General features: G+C 38.5%; 2 protein-coding genes across 4 annotated transcripts in view; both read right to left on the bottom strand.

Moving 5' to 3' along the window:
* LOC120456465 (low-density lipoprotein receptor-related protein 2) overlaps window positions 1-25,983 on the bottom strand; it is a 141,902-nt gene that overhangs the window by 79,543 nt on the left and 36,376 nt on the right. The window lies entirely within an intron of this gene.
* Window positions 7,764-8,111, bottom strand: LOC120456467. The gene has a single exon (XM_039643315.1). It carries the CDS (start codon window positions 8,109-8,111, stop codon window positions 7,764-7,766), a length of 348 nt encoding a protein of 115 aa, XP_039499249.1.

Genomic DNA, 25,983 nt, shown 5'->3' on the forward strand with positions numbered 1-25,983 from the left:
TTTTTTCTTTCTTCAGTGCACTTTGGCCATTCACTTTAGCAGTTAACTCTGTCACACTCCTCACACTCTCTCTCTCTCTCTTTCTGTTTGCGTTTGGCCATCTCAGTCAGAAGGTTGGCAACAAATTTTGGTTTATATTTATTGCATAAATTTTGATGGTCATAAAATGGAATTTGCCATAGACAAAATTGTTTTGAATTTTAATTTACTTGTCAGAGGGGACTAGAACAACAATAGCAGCTGTTGGCTGGCAGGTGCAAAGCAAAAGGCAATGTAATAATAACCGAAATGGATTTCGGACCTGTCACACAGCGAAGCGCCCCAAAGTAGGCAACGATTTTCGCACAGTCCGCAAATCCCCTTTTCGTATCCTCTTAGTCCTGGTCATTATTAATTGGCAATTGTGTTAATGCAACAAATGAATCCGGGTCCACCGGATGACGAACAGCCCGGCCCTAATCTTCTACTGCCAAAGCTCCTTCGAAGGGCTGATGGGGGGTTGGGGGAGTGGCCGGTCTGTAGAAATTGCACTTTGATTTCAGTCCAAATACGTAGATAGCAAATGGGAAATGGCAAATGGGAAATGCGAAATGGCAAAGACAAAGCAACTGAAAGGACCAGACAAAAGGCAGGAAGAAGTCCTCGGGAGCGAAAATACTTGGGAAATCTTTTCGTTAGGTAAAAGTTTAAGGGCAAATCACATTTGCACAAGTAAATATAAATATGCAATGAATTCGAGCAATTACGACAAATTGGCAGGAAGACAAAGGCGGAACAAAAATCCAGCCTAAGGAGAAGCACAATTTTTTCTCCATCAAAAGGCTCAAGTTTCCGGTAAACAAAGGAAATCAACTAAGATTTCAATTAGGGAACATATTACACGTCATCAAAATGATAGGTAAAACTCACTGTAATCATTTATTCCTCCCAAAAGTGTGACCTAATGTACTGAACAATAAGACATAACATTTATTTACCAACTTTGATGAATTGCCCAAACCCTTTTCGAATGCGCAAGAGATCAATTTCAGTTGGGTCAACAGAGTCCCCATATTTCTCGACTTACTCAATTTTCGGTCAATTCAATTTGCAGTTCATTTATATGTTTCGTCTTGGACAGCTAAGTGTTCGTCATCCTCAAAGCGAAATGAATTTGATCAAAGTCCCTCAGCCCTTTTTCTTCCGCTAGTGCGCACTCTTTCGCACGCCATCGTGCCCTCTCTTTCGCCTGCTTGGGGTCCTTCGCAAACGCCTAGTGCTAATGTCAAAGTAAGTCAACCGCTTTTGTTGACTCCTCTTTGACTTCCAGTCGCCGTCTTCACTGTTGGCGCTAAGCAAATTTCGCACTCGCCTGTGCACTTCGAAAAAGGAAAGTGCTTACGAATCAGAAAAAAGTAGTGCACTTTAAAAATGGCATAGAAAAAATACTAATTTTCGGTGCAATAAAAAAAAACTATATTCATTATACAAAAATGTTTTTCCATTAAGTCACAGTTGGACTAAATTTCCTTTAAACCTCGCAAGTTTTTGTGAAAGTGAGCAAGTATTGCCTTTCCCTCATTTTTGGCTTAATTAAAATTTTCCGCGCAGAAGTGCAAAAGGGAGAATCGTTAGTAAAAGAACAAAAAATAGGGGGAATGGAGCACTAACTTGTGTTCGATTACACTGGCGAGCAGGATTTTCGGTCGATTTGTTCGCTAACCATATCGAATGACTCGCTCGAAGTCGCAAAATATGCAAATGGTTTTAACTTACCAATCAAAGCAGATAAGCTCACACAAATACACAGCCATATGTAGTATTTGTGTTCTTAATTGGAAATAGTTTGATTCGTTATGTTAAGATTTTTTACCTGCAACGAAAGGGGAGAGAGAACATTTGTATGAATATTTGGTTTAATTAATGCATGAATATCAAAGTAATTAAGGCTTATGTGTTTTGTGAGCAAATGGTGATTGTTAATGGAATTCTCTTGCAAGTAATTCCAACCATTTCTAAGCAATAATGTGTAATTTGCGTACGATTTTTCGAGTCTAGGGAATTAAATCGATTTTGTCCGTCCCTCCTTTTCCATAAACCTAATTAGTTTTCTCACAGAGCACCCGGAACAATGAGAATCCAAGTGTAATCTTCGATTTTCGTGCTCACAGCACCGGTGGGAACTGGAGACACTGGACAATGAGAGATCGAAGAAAAATAAGTGAAATTGAGAACGGACTGTGCAAATTGTCATAGAATTTATTCCTCAACGTTTATGTTTCACTGTTGCTCTGTCATGGCCAGGGAAATGTGCACAAACTGTGTGGTCGGTCACAGGGGCGACTGCCTACCATTGACAGTAAGGCCCAAGTTTAAGTGACAATGAACAAAGGAAATGGCAAGCTTATAAAATATAGTTTCATTCAGTTGGTTGTCTTTAAAGCTGGGAAACTGGGGAAAAGCTTACTTCATTTGTATTAATATAACAGAGGTGCGTCAACCTCTGTAGGCGTGTGCCCACTGTACCCACATGGACATTTGTCTGCGACTGAAAAGGCGCGCTTCGCTGCACTTGAAATGAAGTTGTCTGTGTGCCGATGCGTCTGGCTGTCAGTGTGTGTGTGTGTGTGTGTGTGCGCGCGTGTCCTTTGTGCAATGTCTTCGTGTCCTTTCCGCCCCGTCTGTGTCTGTGTATCTGTGTGTCGGTGTGTCAGCGTGTGCCTGTGTGAGTGCTCTGAGCTGTATTAAATATTTTTCTGCTTGCATTCAAAGCAATTGCGAACTGCTTTTCATTTGCAGTCACCGTGCGTGTGCATCTGTGTGCGTCTGCAACTAATCTCATAAATCCCAAAGGTAAATATACACAAACAAGGAAAAACGCTTAAAAAGAATTGCTCGAAACTTCTCCACTCGTCGTCTATGTGTGTCACATATATCTATGCATGCCTGTGTACATATCGGCCGAAAAGAAAAGGAGAGGTGAAGTGGAGTGGAGTGGGGGTTTTGGCTCCACTGTCACTCTATATAAATAAATGCACCTCTATTTAGATGTACACATTTTTATTTACTTGCCTGCGCCGAGAGGGAATGCATTTTATTTCCATTTAATTTGCGGTCCACAGAACCGTGCAACTAAATGTTTTTGACTTCGGACACATCCTTGATACTCGAGACGAAAGGATAACAAGAAGAACACACACACACACACACACACACACACACACATGGAAATGGGACGACAACTATCTCGGTGGAATTCACAGCACAGTTCACACAAAATGTAGTTCATTCACACAGAAATCTATATTAATGCTTAATATCAGAAGCAAATATTCAGCTGGCAAATTCCACCGAGACATTGACTATTCAAATCGATTGAGCTCCTTTTTTTCTACTTCAGTGCAAATAATCGAATAATTTTCGACTTCGGTTTGGGGAATTGCAAAATGTATACATATTGGGAAAAAGGAGGCAGCCGAAAGGCATTTTCTCTGGCCAAAACTATCGGGTGAATTGCAAATGCTTAAGGTTAACAAAAAAGTGAGCTAAGCTCTTTTATCAGATGAGAGCGAAATATGCATTAGGCATCCATATTTTTAAGTACCGAGAAAATTGTCTCACTTCCTGAGAGTAAAAGAGCTATTCAAACAAACAATTAAACCTTTTACTTTTAAAGAGGTACAAATTTAAGAAAACTCTATAGATTTCATTACATGTAGAGAAAAGGCATAACAATCAGGTGAATTTAACCCCTTATTTTTCAATTCCATTTTATTTTTCTACTCCATTTGTTGTGCAAGCCATTCTCGATTGAACCGCATTGAGGGAAAACGTGGTGGTCCCTGAGTTTGGGCAACAACGCATCGAGTTCGACAATGTCAACACCTTTTTATACCCTGCCCCCTGTCAGCCCCTTAACACCACCCTTACACCCCCACATAGACATACACGCACACACACACACACAGCCCTTTGAGTGTTGTGTGTGCGACTTATTTGCTGAGTGACACACAAATTCGTTTCGGCGACAAACGCCTCGACTTTAACTGGCCCCAAAGTTATTGGGCTTGTGGGTGATGGGGTGGTGGGGTGTGCTGGGTGCATTTGGGTTTCCCAAGGATGTTTGAGTTGTTAAGCTGCTTTGGGACCCACAACACCACACCCCCCCCTCCCATGTGCTGGAAAGTGGTCAAGAGCGTTGTCCATTCAGTGTTCACTTTGTTGTCCTCGTTTTATCCGCTTCTTTTGCCGTTCCTTCGTGCTCGTCCTGTCATGTTTTCCGTGTGTATTTTCCTGCAATTTTTATGCGATACTAAATTTGGTGTGTGTGTGTGTGTGTGTGTGTGTATGTGTGTGTGTGTGTGTGTGTGTTTTGCGGAAAAGCGAATCTGCAATGTGCAGCGTCATTTGATGCTCGAATACATTTTCCTTTCTCTTTTTCTTCCCTATCGCTGGTGCAAAGAAATGCGATTGCGGGATTTTGTCGAAAACAGCAAGCGATCTCAAGTGTCCTGGCACGTTAAAGTTATGCTCCTTGACTCTATTATGTTATTAAGGTATTATGGCACTTGGTTGGGGCATTTCAGATAAAAGCTAACAAGTTACAAATAAACGAGTAACACATTTCAATAGATTTATTTCCAACAACACTTTTAATGAAGCTTCGCTGCATAATTATATTTTCAATTAGATAAAATCACCTTTTGGTGAACATTGTGGTACCTTTGACCCTTTCTGATCTTTTCTATCTCTGCTTTTTCTTTTACAATTTTTTTTTTGCAGATTTCTATTTAGATTCCTGGGTGTTTTACTTCCTTTTTGCCCTTTAAGTTATTTGATACACATGCAAAAGGTTTCTCTGCCCTCTCACTCACTCGCACACATCATAAATATGCTCGCCCAAAAGTGCCGTTTTGTCACTCTACCATCTCTCACCATCTCGCTTCCACGCCACATCCATCTCGCTCCCACTTGCTGCGGTTGCTGTTGTTGGCCTTGCATAGAAATTACTTTTACTGGGGAAATGGGATTTTCGTTGTTATTCTTGTTGCAACACTGCGGCGATTATGCGACGCCAAAGCAATTTTTGGCCAGAGGGAGAGGGGGAAATTACGAAAGAAAGAGAGGGATAATAGGAGCAGAGCTTTCAATCTTATGCGGAATCATGCTGAGGCGCAGCGAAGATTATTCTGACTTAATTATAACCAACAAATTAGAATAAAATTGAAATAACAAAAAATCATTAATTAATTTTTTTTTTTTAATATCTTAAAAATGTTATCTTATGGAATCAAATGAGTGATATATTTTTTAATGCTTGTGAAAGAATTCGATTATTTATTGTTTAATTTCCTTTCCCATTGGATTTAATTTGATTTTTTTTTTTTGGCCATTTGTATTTGCAATGCCTCCGCACAAAAGTTGCACATGCAGCAGACGTTGCGTATGCGTGATGTCAGCAATGATTAATTAATGAAACAAACAAACGAGTGCGTAAGCGAGATGGCTGCACAGATAATGAGCGGGACAGCTATTGAGCATAATCATTAAGAGTGAAACAATTAATTGCTCAAAAAATTACGACAAAAAGGCATTAAAATTTGATTTTCATTTCGTATTCACGCATCGCTTAGTTGTAAATCCATTTGGTACAGTGGAAACCAATTAGGAATGAAGCCCTTTATTTTGGTGGAAAATAACAAATACTACTTTTATCTTGGGTAATCGAAACTAATTAGTGAAACCCAAGGAAAACTACAAATTTTGCCAACGTTTTTTTTCTGTTCTGTTGCCCTGATTGCTGGCCACAAATTGAATAATTGCATGAGTTACACACACAACAGGCAAAAAAATAGGGAAAACTCAACCAAAAGCTTGTTAAATTTCCCACGCTTCTTGAAAGAAGAAAACAACAAAACAAAAAAACCCAAGGAAAACTGCGACAGAAAATAAAAAAAAGAAAACTGAGGGGAGGAGACTGCACACACTCAAACAAAATCATGATAATTGAATCAAATTGCATGTCAACAGTGGATTAGCAAAGCGAGAGAGTGGAAGGAAAATTATATAAAAATTGCATTGAAATGATTATTTGAGAAAGTAGCAGAGAAATTGCACCGCAGAAGCCGCAACTTGTCCTTGTTCCCACGCACACACTCTACATGGACTTATGTGTAAAATATATATATACATATATTTGTATATAAGATATATAAAACAGAATTATTTGAGGCTGAAAAAATAAACAACAGACAAATGAGGAGACGAAGAATGAAACTCTGGGCAGAAAAGCCCCTAGAGAAAGGAGGAAAATTGTGGAGAAAGAGGCACAAAGAAGAAGGGTCGTTGGCAACATGGGTTAAAGTGCTTCGTTCTCCCAGCAAAAAATTTGCTGATGGAGTGGGTTAACCCATATCCTGATGAGGCACCCATCGGTTACTCTTCCTCTCTCTCTCTATTAAAAACAATGAACTGCAAATTGTGCGCAAATTACATAAAAAAGTAAACAAAAAAATATGGCCAGAGTGGGGCAACAAATAAAGAATAAATAAACAAGCAAACAGAAGGGCGACCAAGTAAAACCAAATAAAATGTGGCAAGGCAACGGAAATTCACTGAAAGAGCAGCTCAGAATGATTCAGCGAAAAGCAGTATATTCCACGTAAAGCACCACACGGCGTATGCTTGATATGTGAAAGTATAATGCGAAATTAATGATAAAAAGGAGAGCTTAACAAGAAGCATAAAAATATATTTCGAAAAGACAAAGGCATCGTGATATTGCATCATTTGATTATTGAGCTAAAGAAATGGTAATTGAAAGATAAGCTACCCATTTTATGCAAGCCAGCCGCAGATTACGTATACGCCGCGATGAGCAACAGTCCTGGCCACTTGGGTTCTAGCTGGCATTCACAGTGAAATTATAAAATTATGAGTAAGATAGCTAAGATAATACTAATAATACGAAATACTAAATAATACTAAATACTCAAAAATACTAAACACTATATAAAACAAATACTAAATAATACTAAATACTAAATAATACCAAGTACTAAATACTAAATAATACCAAAATATAGGTGCCCTCCTCTGCGCTTCTCAAAAGTCCTACATAAGCAAACAACTTTTTCGATGTTTTTTTTTTAAATACTAATTGTGAGTGAGTGGTTCAGTGATTTTATGTGGCAGCAGAGGATATCAATAATGTGCCTTCGACTTATCTCTGACGTGGAACGAGCTTGAGGAAAGGGGTGAGTAAATGGAGAGGGACGCTTAACTTTCTGGCTTTTGGCTGCGGCTACTGTGGCTGCTGCTCCTACTGCTGATGCAGCAAGACCTTTAAAATTTAATCGATTTGAGTTGTGCAGAACGAACAGCCACTTGTTACAAAGAAACCGCTTCTTGAGACATTAAACAAATATTGAAACATAAATTTCAATTTGTGTTATTTTCATAGTTTTTCCTTTCGCACAGCGATGTTTGTTTATTACTTGGGCATATCAATTTTGCCGGTGAAAGATTAAATAAACACAAATGTGAGTCAGAACACACGGGGGGGGGGGGGGGTTGGGTGAAATGGGTAGGTGAAAGGGGGTACATATATGGGATCCGGATCTGGAAAAGCACTTCGTCCCTCGGAAAAAGTGCATTGGCATATTAAGCGTCTGTCTGCAGGGCACAAACTCCAACTCAAACAGAAACTGAAACAGAAACAGAAAGCAGCAAAACTAAAAAACAGAAAACAGAAACAGACAAACGTGTGCACATTTCATGTTATTTCATTTTATTTTTACGATTTTCATGTCTGAAAGTTTTCTTTCAATGTTTCTGTGTGTGGCAACAACGACAACAACAACAACAACGGCAAGAGGCAAAAGTTTCAATTTCTGCAATTGTTGAATTTTTGCACGCACAAGAAATAAAGATGAACGAACACACCCATGCGGGGTTACCTCTCGGCACATGCAACGATAATGTGAATGACCAGGGACCGGAGACCAGAGACTCCAGGAGACCGAAGACCGAAGACCGAAGACCACCGACTGGAGACCCAATAGCTGGCATATTGACAATGGGACTCCAGACAAAAGCGCCAGGTTGCAGAAAATTGCACAGACTTTCCGCATGCTGGGTCAAATTGACTTAAATAAAGGGGATATGATGTGGAAGGTATGCCAAAAGCAGAAAACGTATATAAGAAATTAAAATCAGTTACATAGAAGCTTGTATCTTAGCTCACAATTCAATTACTTGCTAATTAATTGAAAGGGGTGTTGTTTAAACGATTCAAATTGCACACAAAAACAAAATAAATAAAACAACAAAAAACGACTTACAAGTGCCTGAGCAAATTGAATAATTAAATAAAAATCTAAAAATATGTAAGCAAACACAGACCACCGGTTTTTTGCCATTTACACCGCCGCAAATGGACCTTGAACCACTGTGCTCGGTCGGACGGTCATAACCGGGCTCAATGCGAGCCAGTTGCATTTTCCATTGGCCATTGGCCGTTGGCCGCTGGATTCAGTACGTGCTGAAAATGAGCAAAAGTCTCAATTCGAGTGCCTAATTAAATCAACATCAGCATCCACCGACTCATTGCCCCACCTTCCACCTCCCAGCCCCACCCACAACCCACTTTATAAGGTCGACTGCAACTGCGATCCAAGCGGACGATCGAACATTCGATCTCGTTTCAAATTCAATTATTTCAATGAGCCAAAGTGTCAAATACTGAGTATTTCCCAAAAAAGCGAAATTCAATTGATTGTCGAGGATCGTACGAGATGTACAAAAAAACATCCGTCTGAATGTATCATAAATGATAATTAAATGCAAAGGGTGAGTAACCAGCTCACTTGGTTTTGCAAAGCCCACAGGGCGTATACTTGATTTTATGACAAATGATTAAAATTAGTAAATTGCCATATTGTCCTAGCAAAAACGAATTGGTATACCCGTTACTCGTTTGTAAAACTAATTATAATCGAAAAAAATGTTATCTAGTGCATTAAGGATTATAAAAAAAAGTGGGTTTTAATTGATTTAATTTTAAAAAATGACGCATTTTTCTCAGTTTTCCAGTTGAATTTTGCTCGGTTTTCCGTGACACAGTTTTCCTCGAATTCATTATCACTTTTCCAACTGGTTTGCAGCAAACACACCTCTCTATCCGTCTATCTCTCGTATTTTTCCCCTTTCTTTCTGCGTATCAATTATGAGTCTCTGACTTGGTTTAGCTTAAAAGACAGGCAGGCGAACCAAAAATAGGAGAGTTGAATAAAAAAAAAGCGATAATAACCCGACAATTTCCGCTGTTTGGCTGTGGAAAAACAAGTTTTTCTTGACTTTGACTGTGACTCCTTGGGCTGGTTTTTGGTTTTGGTTTTAGCTTTTCTTTTAAGGCGATTCGGTTATTAACGAACGGAAAACCCGAACCGCCCCCTTCCTGTGCGATTTGCATAACCTGCTGGCCGGCTCTTCTATTTCTATCTATCTATTCCCATATATATATTTTGTATTGGTATTGGTATTGCTATTGCTATTGGCATTTCTATTTGTTTAACCCCTCGAAGAAATGGACAAATCAATTTGCTTGACAACCGCACAGCACCCACTCACACGAAATCGAATTGAGTGTTGATTTATTGGCCATGATCTGATTTTGAACAAACAAGAAAACCCATTTAGCGACATGTCCAGAAATAAATAAACATACGACTGCAAACGGAGAGCATAAGAGCGAACGAGCGAGCGAGATGGCGTGACCGGCGTGCGAGCAAGAGGGGGGGAGCATGTCAAATGGTGCACATAAATCTAATTGAATTAGCGTACGAAAATCAAATCAGAAAGCCAAAAGCCAAAAGCAAAAAGCAAAAAGCACCACAAAAAATTGACACTTTAAATCGAAAGAAGAGTGCGGGCAAGTGTGAAAAGCCCAAAGTTGAATGGCCGCCGATCGTTGACTCCTTTGAGCCACATATGTACATACATACATATGAACATACATACACACATATGCATAGTGTGTGCAATATTGGTCAAATTATTTTATCAACGACTTTGATAAATTCGATGAGAGACGACAAAGATGAATGATTTTGCAGCGCAAAGGATGCCAAAAAATGGGTCAACGCATTCATGAAATTCTCTATTTGTATATGTTATGTATAGATTTTAAATAGAAGCACTTTTTAAAAATATTAGATATATATACAAGCAATCTAGCTTTGACTTTAGTAAATTTTTAGCAACTGGCATCGAGTAGTTCCACCAAAAAATGTCAGTCTTAACATTTTTGGTAAAAGCAACTAGCAATTAAATCGACATTGTAGTGAGCATGACTTTGAATTTTCGGTGGAAGGCAACTCAATTTAAAGTCAATTAAACTGTTCAATTGCTCATAAAACATTTGACTGCACAAACGGTGGGCCACAAAAGTCACTCGAGCGGATAAAAACGCACTGTGCAAGTGGAAGAAGAAGAAGAAGTAGAAACGGAGGTGCCAAGTGGAGACCGCAACCCGTACTTTTACGAGGGGCCCTGAATTATTTAGCAATTTACCGGATGAAAGCCGAGGAATCAGAGTTGCAGAGTTGCAGAGCACCCAATCCCCTCCCAACCCTCGCAATACCCCGTAATACACCGCAATTCACCGCAATACCCCGCAAAACCCCGCAAAGTGTCACATTAACACTGCTTAGCAAGCAGTCGAACACGTGTCTGACAAGAGAATCTTCTTCAACTATCCATCAAAATGTGCCCCAAACTCCAGAAGCCCCCAAAAAAAGAGCCCCATACATGTGGCATGTGTATATATACTATATATGTATGTACGCATGTAGATATATACCATTCTCTTCGCATCAGTCACGCTTCGTGCCGTCTCTTACCCTCCGCCCGCCTGCTGTCTCTTTCCCCCGCGCGCTGCGTAGACAAATGCTAATAGCATGGCAAATTTAATTTTCACACTCACTTTGTGCGTGTGTGCCTGCGTTTGTTTGACTGTATGTGTGTGTGTGTGCCTGTGTGTGTGAGGAGAGATTTTGGATATGCTTCTTCTTGGCACTGCGGCTTTAATTGAATTTGTTGCATTTTTTACTTTGCTGTTTTATTAGTTACAATTTTGGCGCTCAATTATGCGAACGTTAATTCCATTTGCCAAAGCTACAGCAGCTATTCGGTATCAGGAAAAATAGAACCAAAATTAAAAAAATAGAAAGAAACACAAATTTATTAAAATTCTATAAATCGAATTATTTTGGAAAAAAAATAATTGGTAAGCACTGAGTTGTCCGTAATGCAATGAGTGCCAAAGAATTTGCGAGCTTTGTGCTGGCATTTCATGGCATTAACATAAATGTTATGCATAAATATTAAGTGCGAATTTACTTTGGAACATGTTTGTTGTATTGAATGCCACCCGTATCCGTGTCTACCTATGTTTTATGTTTTCTAAATTTTGTTGATGTTTCTTTGCTTGTTGTTTCTATCCACTGGATTTTGTTTTTGTTTGGCGCGAGTTTTTGCGTTTGCTGTAAGCGCCATTTAAGCCGACGGCAGCTGTCAGTCGCCCCCTCTCTTTCCCGCCCTCGCCAGCCGTCTCTCTCTATCTGCAGGGGTATGTGTTTGGTTTTATCTATTTTGCAATGCATGCATGGGTGTACGCGTGTGTGTGTGTTTTTGGGTGTTTGTGTGTATGGGTGTGTGTTTTTGGGTGTTTGTGTGTAGTGGTGCTTTTAATCGGTGGACGGGAGGAACAGGGAAATAAAAAATGGTGTAGCAGCAGCAAACTAACGTTGCATATTGTCTAGTGAATATTCCCTTTGTGCATCCCCCGCCGCCCCTCTCGTTTTCCGCCCCTGAAAAGGTCCTGTTTCCGCTTTAATAAAGTTAGTTAGTTAGGATTTGGGCTTTTGGCATTCTGGAATATGTATGTAAAATCGAAACCGGAAAGCCGTTCTATATGTTTTAATCACTTACTAAAATTCAAACCAAATTCACAGCTATTGCAGCTGCCAAAATGTGATTTTGATTATTACATTGAATACCCAGCCAAGCTAAACAGCCTTATCAGCGATGTATGACGTGGTTCCAGTGCCTTGGTTACTCTAGTCTAATTATGATTTATTTCTACATTGGGCAGCATTGCAAATTGAATGTGTCATATACATATCACGCATACGACTAGTTGGTTGAACCGCCAAATCACTCAGAACTGTCAGCGGTTGTTTTGGTTTTGAAGTTCAAATTTGTGACTTGTCGGCTAAATAATAATTTGCCCACCCATTTCTGTTACACATTCGGCACCCATATAAATGTATGTACATTTTGACAAAAACAATAGTACAAGTAGCTCGTTCTTTTTATTCGGAAATAAACAACTCACATCTGCACAAGAATAAGAATCTAAGAATAGGATATTCCACAACCTTAAGGAATTAAAAACTTCAATAAATTTATCTGCGAATTGGAATTGAATTGAATTGAATTGCCGGCAGCTTTGTGTCAAGATTAAATATCTTTGCCCTTTTCCAAATCCTCCACTTGTTGTCTGTCCCTTTTTCGCCTGGCTTAGGTTTTTGTTTTTCCGGTTTTTCCACAACCAACATTTTCTCAATGTTGTTTTGCTGGCTTGTTTTCCTGCTATTTTTGCTGGGCGGTCAACCTGACATGTGAGCCACGGGCACGAATACAAATGCTTAAATTGTGGTATATTTGGTAGCTGCAGGCTTTAATGCACAAAACCAGAGTTACAAGACAAGGATGGTTGCATGATGCGGGATGTAGGGGGGGGTATGAGTTTTCCATTTTCCCCCTGTTTAGTAGTGTGTGAAAAATGCGCGCCACAGCCAAACAAATTAACAACAACACTTGGAAAACGTAAAAGAAGAAGGAATAAAATCCCCACAACACTCAACTCACACACACAAACACACACACACGAAATAAACAAAATAAAAAATGGTTAGAAATTGGAACAATGACCGCCAAGTGCTCGTAACTCTCTGTCTCCCTCCCACCGCTAGCGCTCTCTCTTTCTTTACCACATTGTTTCGGTTCATTCATACATTTTTGTAATTTTTTTTCGTATTAACGTTTGTTTGCCCGTTTTCGTCTGCCACTTTTTTTTGGGCTAGACATTTAAAGACTTAAATTTTTACGGCTTTGATTACAGACATATTTTTATCGGTCACACCAAGTTAATTAAATATATTGAAAGTATTTAAATATGACTTGCGAGATTTTTAGCGATATATGTAGAATTTTATACCGATTTTATAGTTTTTAGAAATATGATTTATTTAGCATTCATAAGATATTCAGCTGCGATGCCAAAGATCGCATTACATCAATTATATTATATTTCATACAATTACAAGCATCGAAATACTTTATTCAATTTTTGAAAAGCATTGTATTAAGTACAATATATTATATGTAGCTACCAATGCATTAAATATTTTTGATTATATTAATTAACAAATTTACACATTTACAGATGTGTGGGTTTTATGTTTCAATTACCAAGATATGTTTTCCAATTAACTAACAAAATGAAAACGTTATTCACTGAGTATTGATATTAATAATTAAATACACTGCATATTGAATTCGATTACATGTGTGTAATGATTTGACCTGTCGCAATATGATGTGAAATTCAATAGGAAATTCGCCAAAAATGTATTATAGAGTGTTTTAGTTGGCAATTTAATAAAATAAAAAAAGACAAATGTTTAGGTCTTCGTTTTCCTTGCAGGCATTCCAATTTGCATGCTAATTTGATTGATTTCACACACAGGACGCAGAAAACTTCTGTTGATTAGCTTTGTTTGCCTGCGGATTTGTTTATGTTTATTTCAACTCCCTGTGGATATTACTATCTCGAATGCGAAATACTCGGTAAATTATCCGCCGGCTGTGTTTGCTCAATTTGAGCATATTTAAATATAATTTGATTTGCCAGTTAAATGGAAAATGATTTATTAAATGTGCGTGCGTGTGCATTGTTTTTTTTTTTATTTTCATTTTACCCAGTGTCTCGTTTACCTTTTGCTTATTATTGTTGTAGTTTAATTAAAATGTTTATTGTATTTATTTGTTGCATGTTTTCACTAAAATTGCGGCAAATTATGGTAGGAAAAAATTGTAAGCCAGCAAAGACAGAAAGGAAAATTAATACAGCAATCATGTTCAATTTTTATCCACTGAGATTTAAATAGGTTAAGTTTCGCAATCAAACTCTATCGACTTTCGAGATACTCTTCAATAGCAGAGTGTAGATTTTCTTAATATTTATTTTGTGATCAAGCTGCTTTCTTACCCCAATGAAAAAATTTGTTTTTTATTAAAGGAAAAAAAACATAATGATGAAATGAGTTGCTTTACAGGATCCCCACTGTATGGCAATAAGTAGAAATGCACTTAATTCCCCTTTCCCCCTTGAAAAAGTCGCCATTTGAAATTGGTTTTTGCATGCTGTTGTGCACACGTCTGTAAATCTGGTCAGCTGCGTTTCGCCCCCCCAACTTGATTTACTATACATCCGACCATATGTATATGGTCATACATACATATATATACATATATATGTACACATTATTAACTGAAACTGAACTCTCAAACCCCCGAGTCACTCGTAACGCTGAACAATTTGGATTTTGCGGTTGCCCGGGTTGATTGTTCGTTAATTGGTTTCAATGCCTTGCAACCACACTGGGCCTCCGTTTTCCATCGCTTCGTCTCGTTTCGTTGGGGTTTCGGCAACATCCTGCCATCCGCCATTTTTTCAAGCATCCATCAGCCACCATACGCCCACTTGCCCCGCCCACTTTAGCGGGCGGAAAAGGGGCAGAGGGCGAATTTATTGCACTTGAACTACACTCCAAGTCGAGCAGAAAAATTGGCGCCGTAGGTCAACTTGAAAAGTTCCTTTTCGCCGTTTTGAAATTGGATCATTTTACATTTGAATGGGTTTTATGCGCTTTAAAATCCAAATAAGTCAAGTATTTAAATTATAAACAAACCAACTAAATATATAATAATTTTCGAATTATATTTAGGGAACTATTTTATTAAATTGCTGCTATCTCAGTCAAGTTGTCTCACTCGTTTTACTCTTTCTTGCTATAATTAATAAATTTTCCCGTTCTTGTGGTCTAAGCTAAACATTCGTGCATTAATTATTTTAAGCTGTTTATCAAAGTTTTTTAAGAAAATGGTTTAAGATGGAAAGACATTGAATGCCACAGAATGAGGTGGCATATAAAATGGCCAAGATTATTATTGTTATTATTGCACATTGCGCTGGTGCATTGCGACTCGTTGACATTGTCCAATTGAGCTCGATGAATTTGTTAATTGCGTTGATTATTGGCATTTATTATTAAAAATAATTCACAGTATTTGCCATTGTTGTTAATTTTATAATTATTATTTGCTGCTCTACAGTGGCCTTTCAGTGGGGTAAATATTTGTGTGCCAAACATAGAAATACAAGAGCCGCAACAACGTTTGGCTACATGAAATTGCAATTAAAAGCAGAAGCCCGAAAGGCATTTTATGCATAAAATAATCCGGCACGGTGGGGTTAAAGGGTTTCCAAAACAAATTCTTATTGCTTATATTAATACATGAAAATTCGTGGATTTTGCGGTTTATGTTTTTGCTGTTGAAAAATGCTGCAATCCTCCGAGATTTTCAGTTTCGATCAGCTAATTAGCACATTTGCTCCACTGTTAATAAATGGAATTTAAAGAGCTTAACGTTTAAAAAACAATTAGGAATTCATGTAAATAATTACATTTCCTGTTGAACGTTCTTTTCAGTGCTTTAAGAGTGGAAATAGTAAATCATTAAAAATGCAATGAATGTTTATGAATTATTGGGAAACGGGAAAAACAAATTGAGAATACTTTTTGAGAATGTTCTTAAAGTAGCAACGAACACTGCATTATTTGGTTGAAAAAAGTATTGAAATATATTCTCAGCGGTACTCATATCCAGGCAAAGAAACAGACACAAGAATTTTAAAGGACTTAATGGAATTACAACCGACAAGATCTCACTTTTTTCGACTATTTTTTGTCCTCTGGGAATTCTTGCCATCCCAAAAACTTCCAATTTCCGAAACTAAGCAAATAGACGACCGTAAAGTCAATGAATGAGCAGCTGCCGTTGCCATTGCCCATATGTGGCTGTCTCTTTCGCTCCCCAGTGTAGCCGTCTCTTTCGCCATCTGCATGTGGTCGCCTTAGGTCATTGATACGTAAACGAAAAGCATGAGAAAATTGACAAATAGGCGACACTCAAATATTTGCACTCGAAAAACCCACACACTCTGGTTACCGACGAAAGAGAGGGGGAGCATACACGCGAGAGAGATAGCAATATCGAAACGCTGAACTTTATTCAACGCTTCACCATCTTATCTTATTATCTTATCCGATCATTTGCATATAATATTTACTTTATTTCGAAAAAGCGTACAGATTATTTTCTTTGTCGGCAAATAAAAAATAATTTTTTTTCATATTTAATGAGCATTTAATTCGAGTACTTCATTATTTGAAAAACAATGAGCATGGTGAAATCAGCATAACCATAAAAGAGAACAAAATCCCGAAATTGTTTTATGGCCGGCGAAAATGTTTAGTTATGGCAAATTAATTCGTTTCCGAATGGATAAGTAGTGCACATGACTAAATCAGCGCGATTTTCGCATGATAAATGGACTTTTCCAGCGTGCCAATTAAAGTTGAAAGAGAGTTTTTTTTAATAGCATTTTTAGCTAATCGATCGCTGCAGATCATTAGTATTTAAATCTTTACAAGTTTTGCATCTCATTAATTACTGCTTAATGGCTTAAATTAAGTTTTTAATAAAGAATTTTGGTGTTAGCAAAGCAACAATGTATTAAAGCTCTTAAAAATGCTATTTCAGTTATTTTTAAAGTCCATCATTTAGACAAAGTGACATTTAAGTACAGCACTTAAATTTCGCTTTCAGAAAAGTACTTTATTAATGCCATAAATCCGCCGACATCTATAAACCCGTCTTGCCATTGTTACTCAATCAAATTTCCATTAGGAAAGCCAGGCTAATAGAGTTTCGCCTGTCTGGCGCTCTCTCTTTCTATCTTTTTGCAGTCATCTCTATCTACAGTCTGGCACTGGGACATCTTTGATTTTAATTGCATTTCCATTTCCATTTTGCCCCCTATATTCAATCGCCACTGACATTCGACTTCGATACTCGATACTCGATACTCGATACTCGACATTCGTAATTCAATTGTCCAATTGTCCGCCCCCTCCCCCCCTTTCCACACCCCCTCACCCCAACCCCACGGTGGTAAGACTGAAAGAGACGGGAAGTTGTCGAAAATGTTGATTCAATTATTCAAGGTGACGACGCATCTCAAATAATTGAGTTTCGCTTTTTTCAATCGGCTTTTTCTAGTTCCTTTATTTTGTGCCATTTTACAATTTGATTACGTCAGTCGGCGACTGAGCCCCCTTCGAGAGAAAAAAAAAAAACCACCCACCGTCCATGGCGACATTGTCAACTTTGATTGACATTCAACTTCGACTGACAATTGACCGTCAACAATAAATTGTTGCATGCAAATTGTCGTCAAATCAACAAAATCGGCATGAAAATGGCACAGAGAAATGGCAAAATTAAAATTGCAAAAACAAGAAAATTAAGTGACAGCGAGAAAAAAAAAAGAAAATAGTTTTAATGAATATTACGGCGCTGCATGATAAAACATTCCCACTTATTATTTGCGGTTGGTCGATGATGGTGAACGGGTGAGGGGGGAGGGAGTAGTTGCCTATTGATTATAATGGCTTTCGAAACAATAAAAATATTTCCATTTTAGCGGTGGCAAAGTTCAGATGAAAATGTGCATAATTCCATGTAAAAAAAATTGATGAAAGTATGGCTACACAATGTATGGTTAAAAACTTTTCGAAACTGTTCTAGCATTCTTAAAAGAAAAAAGATAACGCGATAAAGTTCTCTAACTTCTTTCAAAACTAATTAAATAATTTTGTAAGTCCTCTGGAATTTCCATATTTACTGTCTCTATTACCATCTATTTTCCACATCTTGCTCTCCACAACAACGCCATCGCACTAGTTAAGTGTAGCAATTTGTGAATTAATAAACTTTGATTAGAATGTTTGTGGACAAATACCCAAACAAATGCCGAAAACACACACAGAAAGGAACAACACAAAATTTGGGGTACCATAAATAGAGCAAAACAGTGACAATAGCAACAGCAACAACAACAACAAAATCAGCAACAACAACCACAACAACAAAAGCAGCGGCAACGGCAACAATAAAAACCAAAACAACTGCATCGACCAGCAACAAATAGCAACGATAATGTCAATTATTATTAACACGAAAAGCGCACGCACTCGATCCACAACCGCCACAGAGCCACGCCCCCATTTTCCCACCGCTCCGGCGTCCGTCTTTTTCGGCCATGCATGAACAATTTTCGTGGTCAATGGCGTCGAACAGACCACCGCCCACCGCCCCCCGCCCATCACCGCGCAGTCCACAGCCCCACCCACTTCCTCTTGACCACAGGCACGGATGACAACTACAGTGGAGATTCGATGGCTGGGATAACGAACTAAGCTCATAAATATTATGGGTTAGCTGGATAACTATGGAATATTAATAAATATAAATTATATTGATGAGTAGCGCTTGATTTGAAATGAAGCAAAAAAAAATATGTAAATTCTATTCCACTTAAAATGTATTCACTGTTGTATAAAAATGCGGGCGTTGGGGTGGCTATGCCAGCGATAGAATCGGCTACAGTTGGTGACCGGCACCGGACAACAAGTACACACACACACACACACAACTGTGGCACACAACAACAACAACTGGCAACAAACACAACAACTGGCCACAAATCAAAAAAAATTTGTAAAATTCTCTTTTCAGGCGGGGGGAGGGGGTTTGGAGGCGAGAGGGATTTTGCGTTTTAGAATACCCACACGTTTTCCCCACTTATTGCCCCCCTTTAATTTTGTATTTTTGTGCTGTTTAAATAGCCGAAAATTGCCAGCATTTAAATGCAGCCCAGATTGCCACGCCCTTAATTAGGCGGCTTATATAATTTTGGAAAAAGCAGGGCCAGCAGCATCAGCCATCCAAACCGAAAAATAGTTCGTTAGCGTGTTTTTGTGTGCCCCATTTAGTGCGACTGACTTTTGGCTAATTAATAGGCGCGTGTTGCCAACAATATGCGAAATCTACGTGGCCAGCATGGTTTTTAACCAACTGTCTAAAAGCCCACAAAAACTTTCGTCACCACCCTCCCGCAAGCCCATGGAAAACTTTTTCGGCACAGATTCGGAGATTTGAGTTTTGATTTAGCACAGGTTAAATAGTTTGGCAGCACGGCAATTTGATGCCTTATAATAAATATTCGAAATACATATATACGAAATGGTTACATTCACTCAAGAACTCAACTGCTAGAATGAAGCTGTCGACGAGTCGGCGAGTCAGCGAGTGCTTTTGATAATTTATTAACCAAATGGCAAATGGAAAAATAGAAAACATTTTAATTGAATGTAAGAGAAATAAATTGAATCCGCCTTAAACAAAACCCTCATCGCAGCGAGGGCCTCAATCAAATTAAAGATTTATGATCCCCAAGCAAAAGAAGAAAAAAAACCTATGTATGTGCTAAAAAAAACACAAAAAAAATACAGAATCTAGACAAGACAATGAATATCAATTAGGGGTGGTGGCGGGTGGGGGGGTGAGCAGGGGGTTAAAGCGGGGTCGGGGGTTATTTGGACCCCCAGCTTGATTAGATCAGCGGGCGGACAAAGGAAAAATGGAAAAGTAAAATGAATAAATGTTTTCAGTTGCTTCTAATTGACGTGAATTAATAAGCAGTCGCCATCTAATGTCACTGAAAGTCACATTCACAAACGACCCCAAAAAGGTCACAGGTCACACAGATATCTCCGTCAATGTCAAAGAGCAATCGAGCTCGCTCGACTTCCTTATCAACACTCAAGGAGCAAGTGAAATCATCATTTAAGATTTAAGCAGCCGCCTTACATTTGATTTAAATTCCGTGGCATTTTTTAAAGTATTTTTTAATTTGTTTCTTCTTTTGTTGGCCCGCTTCTTTTTTTTTTTTTTTGTTTGTACTTTCTACTTATACTTTTTATTCTGGCATTTATTTTTTTTTACATCTGCGGGCGGCCGGAGTCATTAAGTCAGCTTTGTTCCGCCTCAATGCCCGACCGCCCCCTATTTTCCCAACGCCCCACCTCCCCAAAAATGTGAGGGAAATGGAATCAAAACAAAGGCAAACAACAACCACACTGGAAACAGTGAACAAAAATTAAATAGAAAACAAAAAATGTGACAGCAATTAAAGCCGGAGTTTTCGCTTTGAGATGAGAGCAAAAAAAAATACAAAAACGAAGTGGGTGACATTCTCAATTGCAAATGAGACACAATCAGATGTGGCGGCTGCCCAAATAAACACAGGAAAATGCGGAAAAGTCAAATTAGATATAATACTCGACTTAAAAATAGCCCTGCAGTGAAAAATATTTGATCCTTAATAAAGCAAACTTAGCAAAGTAATGAAATGTATTGAAATAGTAATTAATTAAATGAGAATAGAATTATTTAAAGTATGTAGTAAAGATATTCAGATTTTATCCGATTGAAACACGTTTTCCAGGCAGCTTTCAAGTTCCCATACAATTTTATAAAGCAAAAGGCATAAATCGCTACTTGGCATTATCATTTCATTAATCGCCCCACCAATTTTCACCGCCAGTTTCATTTGGGCAGTACTTAAGCATAAAAAATTAAGCAAAATAAATGGGGAAAGGCGAAATAAAACAGAAGGCGAAGAGAAGCTCATAATTGCACGCTAAACGCCATTTGAGTGGACATTTTTGTGAAAAACAACTCCAGCAACAAAGTCAAAAGGAAGTGCCATGGCTTGAAAAAAGCCCAGCAAAAAAATGTAGGTGGCTGGATGGGTTGCTTGGTTGGAAAAAGGATGGAAAACTCGGACGTGAAGCTTACAGCATAGAATCTTAATGAGTGGGCGGCAGATGGCAAGTGCAGCGCCACCAAACGAACCCAAATCCCGGACTAAAAAAAAAGTGGGAAAGCCATCTGGAATTTCCGCCCGGCTGGGTTCGAAGTTGTGATACCCTAAAATTCAATCTTTAATCGATGCGCTTGATTTGGGTAATTACTTAAATGTTGTCAATAGTCATTCTACTTACAAAAACTATTTATATATGCTTACTTTCATGGTGTAAGATCGGAATGGTTTTGAAAAAAGTCATTACCTGCAAAGAAGAGAAGAATACGATACGTTTAAATAAATAACTGGTTAATTCTAATATTAATGTATATTTATTAAATTAAATACAAGCAACCTTTTGCAGCACTATCCTATTTCTGAGCTACCTGTAAATGCATTAACATTTTTGCCAACCATTACTGATAATTTAAAAAAACACCTTGCATACCCGACTTTAATATTTAATTTATAGTCCCCTTTTGTCGCGCAGAAATACAAGCTTTGTTTAAATGAAATGTAATATTATATTTAATTGGCTCCCACACTCGCTGCCGTTTTACTGGTCATAATTGTTATACCCTCTTTGTTCTTGGATGGCCCAAAGGTAACTGGAGCAGCTGTAGCAAACAGGGGGCGTGCCATTGATGGGGGCGTTGTGTGGGGGTTTGGGGGCTGTGGGGCTGTGGGGATGTGGGGGTGGCAGGTGATTAACGGTGGGTTTCGCGTGTTTTCACGGCAAGGAAAAGCTACCAACGATGGCGAAGGCAGAGGCAAAAGTATAAAAGTGAAGGCAAAGGTGATGGCGACTGCATCGGATGGAATGTGAAGCCAAGTTAATTTATAAACACTGAAGATACTTAAGGGACTACAGCGACAGGGCGAGGGGTAGTCATCCTCCATGCAATGGCCAGGAGGAGCAGGAGGAGTTGAAATCCCGGCCAGAGGATGAAGTTGCAATAGAAGCGTGGGGAATAAGTGCCAGATGAAGTGCAAGATGATATCCCGAAGTCACCTTGACTGGGCTATCAGTGTGTAATCAATCATTGAAGTGGCTTCCCCGGAAAAGGGGGATTTCAATCCAAAGTCTCGCAAGTAATTAAAAACTTTTCTGGCGTCACAAAAACGGGGTGGCGGGGAGGTGTTGGAAAAAACTACAGAGTTTAGCAATTTGTCCGGCAAAAAAAGGAAGGGGGGGCAAATTTACAAGAAAAATGGGATTTTTAATGGGGCTCTCATAGATTCACCTAATAGATTTCAATAGCAGAACATTTATGCACAAAAGTGCTGGGCAATTGTGCAATAGACTTCCCACAGGGGCTTTGGCATTTTGCAATTGGCATTTTGCATTTTCCATTTTGCATTTGGCAGCCGAATCTGTAATTGAGCAACTCCGAGGCTGGGCTCTCCACATGGCGGAGAAGGTCTTTGCGGAGTTGGTCAAGAGCTTTGGCCTTAGTATATACCATCTACCATAACATACAGCTAGTTTTCTGCAACAAAACCGGCGTGCCACAGAGATTCCATCTCCTCATCCATCCATCCAGTGTTCGTATGTGTGCGCCTTTGGAATCTGTGAATGAAGCTGGCTAATGGTTATGGCCAGGCTTTAACGGAGCAACTGGTTCTCCCATCATCATTATCATCTCTTGGCTTTTGCACACTTCTTTTTTTTTTGTCGTCCGCCATTGAATGTCGACTACACTGAGATCAGCGGATTTTAGTGGCTGCATTCAAGTGAGATTCAGTACAAATACTTCCTAAAGCTTTTGGTATTACAAGTTTGTATAGAGTGTAATCACCTCCCTTTAAAGGTTACTTTAATGGTTTTTCCATTTTTTTTATGTTTTTTCTTGCAGTGCACACACCTTGACTAACTAAACTGCACTCAGTGTAAATGTGTCACATGTCGGGCAAGAGAGGAAACGACTGGAGCTACTCGAAATTTGCATTGCTAAGTTGTGCCCTCTTTTACTATTCCTTTTTTGTGTGTGTTTTCAGGTTTTGCCGGAAGGCGAAAATGCCGCCGCTAGATGTCGCCACTCCACTTCACTCCACTCGCATCCTCTCTCTTTCGCTGCATAGCATGCCGTCTCCCTTTCGCATTGCGTGTGCCGACTGAGTGTTGACTTTTATGGTCATTGACTTGTCCGCTCCTGTGACTGCAACAAACAAATATTGCTGGCATGCCACAACACCTCAGTGCCACGCCCACCTACTCCCGCCCCCCGTTTTGTTTTTTTTAGTAGCTAATCAAGCGATTGCAGTGGGGCACAGCACTAATTCAATACAGCAACAGAGAGTCCCTTCATTGCATTTATAAGGGCACTTTGGAAGAAAAGCTTTTAGGAAAACATGGACAAAAAACATGAAAATCCTCTGACGAATCATTGGTGTCCTGTGATATTCTAAAAAGCGTATGGAAAACCAAAACTTTAAGCAAGTTTTCATAGGGAGTTCCTCCTTAAATTCTAAATAATATGTATTAAACAATATCTAATTGTAATTGTGCTTTCCACCTTCTTGCATTCAAACTTTGTAGTTATTTGTAATTCTTTGAAAATTTACAAAAATATGCAAAAATTAACCCATACATGAATTTTGCCTTATCCGTCATAAAAGAGTTAAAAACAGTTATTCTTTTAGTTTTATGACCATTTTAAGTTATGTTGGAAAAGTCGCTCTAACGGCTGGCATTTTAATTTTTAAGTAACCACCATTCGACTCGTATGCAAATTTAAATTGCGTCCAGCTATTTGGCGTTTTTTATGCTTTTGCACTTCGTGGGATCTCATTTTTTTTTATTTTTTATTTTTGGCGCTGGCACCGCTAAGAGCATTAAGAGGCGCAGAGGGGCGTGGCCGATCCGTTTCGGAGGAGATGCAAAAATAACGTTAAATGTATAAATTCTCGCATTTATTTCAGCGCCTCGACGATGCAAATTCGTTTATGCAACCCGAATAAAAAACAAGAATAAAAATAAAAATAAGAATATAATGGTCGCAGCCGAGAGGGGAGATGCGAAAAAGTAATCATAAAAAATCACGGCCCAAAATGGTTTTTCCTCTCGACCAAAAAGTACACGGGTACTGATGCCTATGGATTGGCATGCTTTTTTTTTGCGCTTTTCACCCAGAAAATTGTGCCATTCAATTAATTTTGCTGCTGTTTGGCATACAGTGCGTTTCGCAACAGTGCGTTACCGAAAAAAATGCAAAAAGTTTTGAAAGCTGTCAAACTGCATTTGAAAAGTGATGGAACAAAGGTACATACATTTAATAAACAAACATCAAGGAAGCCTTATTATATTACGTGACATTTTAGCCATTTCAAAATAGCTTACTTGACACCTTGACACTTTTGAAACGTCTCTTATTTTAAAATAACAAGCATGCATATATAGTTGATCCGTTAAATTGATTGCGACATAAAATAAGGGGTACAAATATATAAAATCAAAAACTATACAAAAGGAAATCCACAGGTGTTTCCATAGCCGACTGTCGCTAATCAATTTTCCATTTGCGCCCAATTAATAGTTGGAAAACTGCACGGCCAACTCTTCATCAGTCCCTAAAATGATCACACAAAAAATTTGGTGAGGAAAAACCGGTATATTTTGGCAAATTAAATTCGCTCCATTTTGGGCACAGGACCCAATTTAATGGTTAATTAAAAAATAATAATAAACAACGAAAGCCCGGAGTCTGAAAATCGATTTAATCCCCCATACTTTTGCCCCAAAGGCTTTCCCCCGAACTATTTGCTCAGCGCCCAACGCCAATAAACGTAAAAAATATATAAAAAATATATATATGTATATTGTAAATACTGTGCAGGAACATGAAAGGGAATATTTTAAAACTTTATATTGTTTGGGGATATGGCGGAATATCAAAGCAAAGGGTCGCGAGTGCTGGCTTAACCGGGTTGCTATCAATTAAAAAGAAAATAAGTGTTGAAAACATACTAAAGGATTGAATGTATTTAATAAAATAATTAAATTCTATTTCAGTGGCTTTTAATCCAATTATAATACAAACGTATAAGATCAGCACGTGTCAATCAATTGAAGCTTAAAGAAGTTGCACACGTAATTATCTATTTTTCATAATATCACATTAAAAGTCACTGTCAAACTCCCTTAATATCCAACCGACTTTTCAATATGTTTATCGATTATGGCGAAAACTTTCCAATTGAAAAATGTCCATCAAAACACCAATCAAAACCTCATTATTGACATTGATGGTGGCTTACTATCGTTAGCCTGTTGTTGTCTGTAAATTTGTGTTTTTTTTTTTTTTTTGGTGGTTGGTGGTGGGGGTGTTGTTCATATGGCCCCATTCATCCCCCTGCGCGCCCTTTGCCACTCCCATTTTTGTATCATCATTGTTGGTTACATAAATTCGCGTTGTTGTTGCTGTTCTTACCGCTCGCTGTGTGTAATTAATTATTCAAAAACAATTAACTTTGCCAGCCGGCACACCTATGCACACACACATGCCAGCACACACCGAGGGCAGGCATTAGAAAGCACAGTTAGAATGCATAAAATATGCGACTTTTGGCAGTGTGTGCCCGCGCGTGTGTGTGTGTGTGTGTGAGAGCAGTAAAGGTATGCATGTGGCCATATTGTTTGCATATAGACAGAGTCATCCCCGCACCGGAGAAAGTTTAACTAAAAGTGCCAAAAATTTGTTTTAATTTCAATTAAAATAGTTCGCAGCTATACAAGCCTGTTGTTCTTCAACTATAACTACTGCGATAAAAAAATATTTAAATAATTTATGTACATTATTGCAAATAAAGCAAGGTCAAAGTCGGAAAAAATAATGATGTATTTAAAAACCTCCTTATGTATTTACAATAATAAGTAATACAAT

The sequence above is a fragment of the Drosophila santomea genome, chromosome X (assembly GCF_016746245.2).
Source record: "Drosophila santomea strain STO CAGO 1482 chromosome X, Prin_Dsan_1.1, whole genome shotgun sequence".
NCBI classification, from domain to species: domain Eukaryota; kingdom Metazoa; phylum Arthropoda; class Insecta; order Diptera; family Drosophilidae; genus Drosophila; species Drosophila santomea.